At 50.8% G+C, this 9,278-nt stretch overlaps 1 protein-coding gene across 8 annotated transcripts in view; it reads left to right on the forward strand.

Moving 5' to 3' along the window:
* The window catches only part of GSN (gelsolin), a 63,815-nt gene extending 54,902 nt beyond the window's left edge, over positions 1–8,913 (forward strand). For all 8 annotated transcript variants that reach the window (XM_017503317.2, XM_017503318.2, XM_017503316.2 and 5 more), the window contains 7 exons: positions 1,094–1,184; positions 2,993–3,163; positions 3,782–3,956; positions 5,009–5,133; positions 5,355–5,432; positions 7,488–7,548; positions 8,494–8,913. In XM_017503317.2, the coding sequence (XP_017358806.1) occupies positions 1,094–1,184; positions 2,993–3,163; positions 3,782–3,956; positions 5,009–5,133; positions 5,355–5,432; positions 7,488–7,548; positions 8,494–8,663 (871 nt within the window). In that variant the 3' untranslated portion in view covers positions 8,664–8,913. The remainder of the gene's footprint in view (positions 1–1,093; positions 1,185–2,992; positions 3,164–3,781; positions 3,957–5,008; positions 5,134–5,354; positions 5,433–7,487; positions 7,549–8,493) is intronic.
* The last annotated feature ends 365 nt before the right edge of the window (positions 8,914–9,278 follow it).

Below are 9,278 nucleotides of genomic sequence, written 5' to 3' on the forward strand. Positions count from 1 at the left end.
CTTGGCTCACTGCAACCCCTACCTCTCAGGTTCAAGCAATTCTCCTGCCTCAGCCTCCCAAGTAGCTGGGATTACAGGTGCCAGCCACCATGCCCAGCTAATTTTTGTATTTTTAGTAGGGATGGGGTTTCACCATGTTGGCCAGGCTGGTCTCAAACTCCTGACTTCAAATGATCTGCCTGCCTTAGCCTCCCAAAGTGCTGGGATTACAGGCGTGAGCCATCACACCCGGCCCCCACTACTGTTCTTTTTCTGATCTAGGATCTAACCCAGGATCCCACACGGCATTTACTTATCATGTCTCCGAAGTCTTTGAATCTATGGCAGTTTCCATGTCTTTCCTTTTTTTTCATAACCTTGACCTTGACACTTTTGAAGAGTACTAGTCAGTTATTTTGTAGAATGCCTCTCAATTTGACAACCCCAGACCTTTAAAAATACCTGGTACAAAATTTGTGTGAAGACTTTTAAAAAAATTAGCTGCATCAGCACATTGATATGTCAGATTTTGTTTGCTTATGTGATGACATATGTTGGTTATGGAAAACGTAGACAATATGCAAAGAGGTGGGATAGAAAGGCAAAATCCCCCTAAATCTTCCCTCTAAGGGAAATCACCATGGACCTTTTGGTGAACATCTGTGCAGACCTCTCTGCACGTGTTCACGGGAGGCTTAATCGTTGACATCTTTTACCACAAATGGGCTCACATGACACTTGCTGTTCTGTGACCTGCTTTTCCACCCAGAGAAATGTCCTGGCCACTTTCCTGCATCTCAGATTTGAGTCTCAGAGCATCTTCTCTATGGCTGTTCAGCGTGGGGTGACCCAGCCAGTCTCCTGTGGGGCACATTTAGGATAAGGAAATTCATGCGTTGCACTCAGATCTCTGTAAGCAGGCAAGGTGCTTGGCTGAAAGTGGAAGTGTTATTGGTGTGGTTCCTGGCTCTCGCTGCTCTGAGAGAGTCCTCTTCTCTCTCTGCCTGTTTCATTACCGGCAACAGGGAGATTTGTAGGTTTCTCAGACTCAGGGCAAGGGAGAGGCTCAGGGCTCTGTGTGCACCTTTGTGCTGAATCTCACTTCCCCTTCCAGGCAGGGCGCCCAGTCTACACAGGATGAAGTCGCTGCATCTGCCATTCTGACTGCTCAGCTGGATGAGGAGCTGGGAGGTACCCCTGTCCAGGTGAGCCCAGCCCACCAGCTCTCTGGGCTGTAGCCTGAGCCTTGTCTATCTGTTACTCATCTGTCTGACTCTCAACCATCTGTTTGTTTGTCCGTCCCATCCATCCATCCATCCATTCATGGTACAGATATTTATTTAGGGCTTGGGTGTGTTCCACACTGCATCTGTAGCCATGGACATGCGGACACCGCCCTGCCCTAATGGGCTTTGCTGTCTTGGGTGGTAGTAGACATTCAACACACGTGTATTCTAATGGTTATGACAGATGCAGCAAGTGAAAATGATAAGACCTTGAGGAGACAGATGTGGGAGAGGCAACACGGCTGAGCACGGATGTGGAGCCAGCACGCTTGGGTCTGAATCCTGTCCTTACCTCTGGGCAACTTTGGGCAAGTCACTTAGCCCCTCTGTGCCTCTGTGTCCTCAAAATAGGGGTAATAACAGTACCATCCCACAGGATTGCTGTGAGGATTAAGAGTTAACATTTGTAAAATATTTAGAGCCATGCCTGGCGTATAATAAGTTCCTCCCTTATACACATGTGTTAAGTATAAGGACATAAATCCCAGGTAGGATCCTATTGGATTAGAAAAGCCCACTCCTGTCCCAAGAGGGAACTGTTCAGTGGGGGCCTAATGCATGTGTAGGAGTTGGCCAGGCAGAGTGAAGGAAAGCACATTCCAGCTAAAGGGTGGTGCGTAGGCGAAGGCCCTGGAGTGGGCGGGGCATTGGGTGTTAAAGTAAAAGGAAAGTGCCATGATTTGAGGCTGGACAGGTGCTCAGAGGGCCCAGACCACCAGAGGCCACGGTGACCATGTTGACCTTGATGCTCAGAATAACAGGAAGTTGCTGAATAAGTCTGCGGTGTGGGGATTTCTGGTTTAAAAAGTCTCTCTGGCTAGTGGAGGGCGCTGGAGGGCAGCAGAGCTGGTTCGCAGAGATGTGGGGGAAGCAGACAACAATTGCGCTTCCTCCATCCTACCCGTGGGGTGCGCAGGGCTCTAGACTGGGATCGGGGCTTCATGCCCTGACCTTTGGCTATGATAGTCTGGGTGCTGAGCACTAAATGAGATGGTGACCACCGTAGCTCAGTGCGTCCTCACGATGGCCTTGGGTAGCATCCTTGGCTGCATTTTACAGAGGAGGAACCCAAGAGGTTGAGATATGTGCCCAAGTTCTCACCATCAGGGTGGAGTTGGGTCATGGTGGAAGCAACTGCCATACACTCGACACACACGTGTGGTTTTCTTCTGGACATAGTTGGGGCTGTGGTAAGGTGGCACACATGGCGGGGATGGGTAGCACTTGTGAGGATGTACATTTTCCCCGCCTCACTCCCACCTCCCAGCCCCTGACTACTGGCTGCATCTGGGGTGCACTGGCTGTGCAGGAGGGCGTTTTCCAGATCTGGAATGCTCTGCTCTTACCACTCCACTGGTGGTCACTGCCCAGGCCTGACATCACCATTCTGGAAGAATGTCCACCAGCTATCCCTGTACTTCTATTTAAGGGAATATTTGCAAACATGGGCTCTCCTGGTTCTTGGACCAGACTGAGGGTCAGCAAGGCATGTCCTCATGGAGATGGAGAGCAGCCACAGCAGCAGTGCCCTGGGGACCGCAGGCAATAGTGTTGTCTCCACCCTTCCTGGAATTTTGTGTCCAGGCCTGTGTGTTGTAGGGTCACACTCCCTACCACACACAAACACAAGCATGATGGCTTCGTCTGGAGGGGTGGGCCCAGTGCAACATAGAAGGACTGAGGCCTGCCCCCAAGGTCCCTGACTCATTCTCCTGTCTCCCTGCCAGAGCCGTGTGGTCCAAGGCAAGGAGCCTGCCCACCTCATGAGCCTGTTTGGTGGGAAGCCCATGATCATCTATAAGGGTGGCACCTCCCGGGAGGGCGGGCAGACAGCCCCTGCCAGCACCCGCCTCTTCCAAGTCCGTGCCAACAGCGCTGGAGCCACCCGGGCTGTCGAGGTAATTCCCAGGTCCTGGACCACAGAAGGGATTGGCCTCCCTGAAACCTCCCAGGCTCAATGGGCAGTTGTCCAGGCACTGGATGGGGTGGGGTGGGAGAGGGGGTAAGAAGCAGCTTTTTGTACCTTCCTGCCCTGGCTGCGGGGTGATTTGTCTTAGACTTCCTCCTGTTTCAAGGATGTCCAGTGTCCCTTGCACACTTTGCATAGTGGACAGCTCACTACCTACCATTCTGTACAATCAGAATGCCATTCCTGATTACATTCCAGTTGGCTACTATCCCTTTCAGGAGGAAGGCACAGATCTGGACGTGATTCCCAGGATGGTCTGGGCAGCCTAGAGGGGAATGGGACTCTCACCTTCTTTGTTCTGGGTGCTCAACTTCTGTTAATGCAGCCCTGAATTCTAGAATCATCTTGGCTAGTCACAGTGCATTAGTGACTCATGGGAGTCAACCAAGGCCATCAGGGTCCAAAGTCTGTGCCCTTAGCTCTGATGGGCTGTGTTCCTCCAAGTCCCCACGTGAGAGCTCGTCCTGCTGCAGGGTCGGCTGGGCTGTGAGGAGGGGGCTGAGGGCTTTGTGTCTGGTTCCTGATTAACCAAGCTCTACCCTCCCAGGTAATGCCTAAGGCTGGGGCACTGAACTCCAACGATGCCTTTGTCCTGAAAACCCCCTCAGCCGCATACCTGTGGGTGGGTACAGGAGCCAGCGAGGCGGAGAAGACGGGGGCCCAGGAGCTGCTCAGGGTGCTGCGGGCTCAACCTGTGCAGGTGACAGAAGGCAGCGAGCCAGGTAGGAGCCGGGATGCAGCTGTCACATTTCCCTCCTTTCCTTCTGTGTGGGGGCACTAAATCCTCCCCCTCCCCAGGGCCTGTCCCCTAAGGTATGTTAAATAAAAGCAGTTGGATTAAAATGAGGGCTATGGCCAGAAAGAAAGAGGTCTCCAGGAGTTAAAGGAAGGAAAGCCCAGTGTGGGAAGGAGCAGTCGGGCTGTGGAAGGAGGCAGTCCCTTGCTAGGAAGCCTTGAAAGGTGGCAGGCAGGGCTGGTAGCGTCGGAGGGGCAGTGGTCTCTGCATCTCTAGAATCTCCATGGACGGAAATGCCACCAGCCTGCTCTGTGTCCAGATCGTGGGCCGGGAAGCTCTTCCTTCTGCCAGCAGGCAGTCTTTCTACTGTTATTTCGAGTCCGTTCCCAACTGCTTGATACTTAACAGAAGTGGAGAAGAATGTCTAAAGCAGCTGTCTCCAGCAGAATCGTCTATGCACATGGACATGTTTTGTATCTGTCGGGTTCAATTTGGCAGCCACTAGTCGTATGTGGCCGTTGAGCACTTGAAATGCAACCGGTGGGAATTAGTGGGAATGAAGAACTGAGCTTGTAGCTGAATTTAATTTTAATGATTTAAAATTTACATGGCTACACATGGACAGACAGGTATAGTGGAAAGAATACAGGCATTAAAGTCAGACAAGATTTGCATCCTGGTCTTAACACTTACTATCCGTGTGACCTTGAGTGAGTTGCTTAACCTCTCTGAGCCACAATCGCCTCATTAGCTGAGTAGATCTAATGATCCCCATCCTGCAATGCTGTCGTCAGCCTCAAGCCAATAGTAGTCCTGGCTGTGTGACAACTGCCAAGTCTGCCCTCTCTGGGCCTCTATTTCATCACCTTCCAGTTCTCTCAGGCCTCTTCCCTCCGGGCCCCTTGGGATTTAGGATGGAGGGAGGAAAGGGAGGGAGAGCAGTTGGTTGGGCTTGGGCAGGGCTGGGCCCAGGGTCTGATGAGATGGGAGAGAGGAGTGATGGCATCGCTTGGCAACTGGTGTGGTCTCCCCTGACAGACAGCTTCTGGGAGGCCCTGGGCGGGAAGGCTGCCTACCGTACGTCCCCACGGCTGAAGGACAAGAAGATGGACGCCCATCCTCCTCGTCTCTTTGCCTGCTCCAACAAGATTGGACGTTTTGTGGTGAGCCTTGTGGAGGTTACACCTCTGCTTTCCCCTCGGGAGGCGGGTTCCAGGGGACTGGCCAGCAACAAGGGCAGGAGAAACAGTTCTGATGGCATGGCACAGAGGAAGGGGCCCTCTGCCAGCTGCAGCCAGCTGTGCCATTCCCTCAGGGAGCAGATAGAGGAAGCCCACCCAGGGGAGGGAAGACCTCTCACTGATGCTCTTTCGTTCCTTCCCAGATCGAAGAAGTTCCTGGTGAGCTCATGCAGGAAGACCTGGCCACGGATGACGTCATGCTTCTGGACACCTGGGACCAGGTGGGTGAAGGACAGGTGAAGGCTCTCTGTGCCAAAGGGAGTGAGAGGAACTAGACTTCCGGTTCTATGATCAATTGCTAAAAGGACTTAAAAGAGGCAGTGCCAGATGTTGCCGGACAAGTCTCTAGGCTCCTGGAGGTCCCTTTCTCTTTGTGAGCCTGTTTCCTCATCTGTAAACTGGGAGTGACGGTGCCTCCCTTGCGGGTACACTCGCCTTGAAAGCTGCAGAATGCCATATAAAGGCAACATCATTCTCTCCCAGGCCTTACAGGAGCATGAACTCTTCCTTTAAATCTGTTGGTGAAGGAAGTTGAACTTAGCAGCATCTCGTTTGCAGGCATATACTGTCCAGTATCACCTGGAGGCTCTAGAGGGCTCCTGCTTCTATTTTGAGGCCTCTGGGCTCAGTCTCCATTTAATCTCCTGGAGAAGGCCATTATATAGGAGTTGGCAGGGGACGGTGCCATCCACTCACTCAACCAATATGAATCGGGCACTGCTTTGTGCCAGGTGCTTTGTGTTTGAGATGCTAGGGATGGAGTAATGAATAAAGTAGACATTTCCCTGCCCTCAGAGGGCTTACATTCTCACAGGGGTGTCAGGTCAGTCACTCTTCCCGTCAAGGTGGCTTCTCCCAGAGTCCTCAGAGTTATGGAATGGCTGGCCCTGAAGGCATAGACTCTGTACGACCTACAGTGCTGCTTCTTGGAATCCCCAGTTGGAAGATCAGGACCAAAAATGGTTGCAGCTTGAGCCATTCAGCAGTTGTCATTGACTGAGCCATTGGCTACTTAATCTGTTTGTTCATCTGTTAGGCATTCAGTCAGCCAACGTTTATTCAGCACCACTGTCTTCCAGGCGAAATGCTGAGTGCTGAGAATCCTGTGATGAGCAAAATAGAATGTCTGCCTTCGAGGGGCCTCCATTTTAGTTGGAAACACATTTACAAATAAGAGAGAGCCAGGCACAATGGCTCAAGCTTGTAAACTCAGCACTTTGGGAGGCCAAGGTGGGCAGATCACTTGAGGTCAGGAGTTCAAGACCAGCCTGGTCAACATGGTGAAACCCTGTCTCTACTAAAAATACTCACAAAAAATTAGCCAGCCTTGGTAATGGGTACCTGTAAGCCCAGCTATTTGGGAGGTTGAGGCAGAAGAATTGCTTGAAACCAGGAGGCGGAGGTTGCAGTGAGTTGAGATTGCGCCACTGCACTCCAGCCTGGGTGACAGAGTGAGACACCATCTTAAAAAAAAAAAAGAGAAACCAAGTCTGATATTTTATTGCCTAATGCTATTTTATCAATGATAGGTGCTCTCTGAAGTAATATTTTAGATATGCATAGAAATAGATGATACCTAAAAATCAGCTCAGTAACATGTAATAGAACTTGTAACAAGGCTCAAAATGGTGGCCAGTAGTGGCGAGTTATTTTTATTCCAAGCCTTGGGCCCACTTTGGCTGAGATGCACATAGAATGGCACATCGCAGACTCTCAGTGCATGTTTGTTGGATGAATAAATGAGTGAGAATGTGTTTGGCCACTCATTTGTCGAATGAGTGAATGCTGTTGAAGAGCTAACTTATGGACCTTTAGAGAAGAATCTCAAACTCAATGGCTGACGGCACCTGGTTGGCAATGTTAGTGAGTGAAGCCGACTGGGCTGGGGAGACGTGAAGGAGCAGTGGGGTCTGAGGCAAACTACAACTGCCCATCTCAAAGGGGCGGCTCCTGCACAGCTTGACTCAAGTGAGGCTGGAAGGCTCAGGCTGCTAGATCCTTCCATTTTTTAAGAGAAGTTGGAAATACAGATTTTTATGTCATCGATGGTTTAAAAAGACATTGTTGGCCAGCACAAGGTGGCACGTGAGCAAACAAAACGTGTTTGTAGGTTGCCAGTTTTCAACCTCTGTTCCAGATCCTCCAGTGTTAGTTCATGGGCTCTGTTAGTGAGGAGAGGGCTTTGTCTGGTCTGACATGTGGCCCCTCCCCAGTCTTCCTCTAGTTGTAAATATCAGCACCCCTCATGTACCTTTCATGTCTCATCTTGCCTCCAGGTCTTTGTCTGGGTTGGAAAGGATTCCCAAGAAGAAGAAAAGACAGAAGCCTTGACTTCTGGTGAGGACCCGAGTCCCTGGGGATCTGTTACTCATGGGGCAGTGGGAGTGACTTCTGTACAGGTCCAGGACTGAGCATCAGTAGGGTGGGGACTTCCTCCTCTATGGCTAGCACCCCCATAAATTCTGCCGGGAGTAGTGAAGAACAGATCAGTTCCTTCAGAAACTCGGAGGCTTCTGAAGGAACCTCAGGATTTCTGAAGAACTGATCTGTTCCAGGGGAAGGAAGGAACAGATGAGAAGTAACTTCAAGTTCCCAGAAAACTTAAGAGCTGAACTTGTCAAGGTTTCGATGTGGCAATGCAGGCCAGGAGTGTAATCCCAGCATTTTGGGAGACCAAGGCGGAGGATCACTTGAGCCCAGGAGTTTAAGACCAGCCTGGGTAACACAGTGAAACCCCATCTCTAGAAAAAATACAAAAAAAAATTAGCGAGGTGTGTTGGTGTATGCCTGTGGTCCCAGCTACTCAGAAGATTGAGTTCAAAGGATTGCTTGAGCCCAGGAGGTCACAGCTGCTGTGAGCTATGATCACACCACTCTACTGCAGCCTGGGTGACAGAACGAGATGGTGTTTCAAAAAAAAAAAAAAATTTGTTGCAAAGCAGATTCCTGGTAGTTGACTAGATCTGATTTAGGAGCTGGGAACCCAAAAGTTGGTTCCCATATCTTCAGTAGGGGACTGCAAGGGAAAAGTAATAAGCTTTATGAAGAAGGCAGCTAAGCTGTAGCCCCTGTTCCTTCCTATGTTCCTGAGCAGGGTGGTGGAAAACACACGTGGGTATCATGCCTGTGAGGGAAGATGGTGGCCAGGGCAGGGGGTGGGCAGTAGGGACAGTAGGACCATAGACACTCTTCTTTGTCAACTCCTGTCCTGAGTCACCCTCTCCCTGGTGAGGGAGGTACTAAGGATTCTGGGGTTTCCTTTTCTTGAACGTGTGTCTGCAGCTAAGCGGTACATCGAGACGGACCCAGCCAATCGGGATAGGCGGACGCCCATCACCGTGGTGAAGCAAGGCTTTGAGCCTCCCTCCTTTGTGGGCTGGTTCCTTGGCTGGGATGATGATTACTGGTCTGTGGACCCCTTGGACAGGGCCATGGCTGAGCTGGCTGCCTGAGGAGGGGCAGGACCCACCCGTGTCACCGATCAGTGCCTTTTGGAACTGTCCTTCCCTCAAACAGGTCTTACAGCAAGCAGAGCAAGTCTGCTGTGTGTGTGTGTGTTGTTTTTTTCTTTCTTTCTTTTTTTTTTTTTTTTTTTTTACAGTATCCAAAAAGAGCCCTGAAAAAATTCAGGGTCTCTGCAAAATTGTCCAAAATGTCTGTGTTTGGGAAATTGAATTCAATAAAAACATTTTGAAGTGTGTACTGTAGTGTGGCTCAACTCTTTCCTTGTGCCCACCTGACAGTGAGAGCCAGCGTCTGCCCTTCCTGAGTATGTCCCTGGTGATTCTGAGAATCCCCAGAGAGGTGCTTAGCATTTGCCCCTGAACTGGTAGGTAAGCTACATCCACCCTGTGTGTGAATCTTGGTGCCCTAAGAAGCGATGCCACAGTGAGAAGCGATGTGTGTAGATTGTCCTGGGGGATACCTATGTAAAAGGAAATAGGGAGGGGCCGGGCATGGTAGCTCATGCCTATAATCCCAGCACTTTGGGAGGCCAAGACAGGTGGATCACCTGAGGTCAGGAGTTCGAGACCAGCCTGGCCAACATGGTGAAAGCCTGTCTCTAC

This window comes from Cebus imitator, unplaced genomic scaffold, assembly GCF_001604975.1.
Source record: "Cebus imitator isolate Cc_AM_T3 unplaced genomic scaffold, Cebus_imitator-1.0 Scaffold309, whole genome shotgun sequence".
Lineage (NCBI taxonomy): Eukaryota > Metazoa > Chordata > Mammalia > Primates > Cebidae > Cebus > Cebus imitator.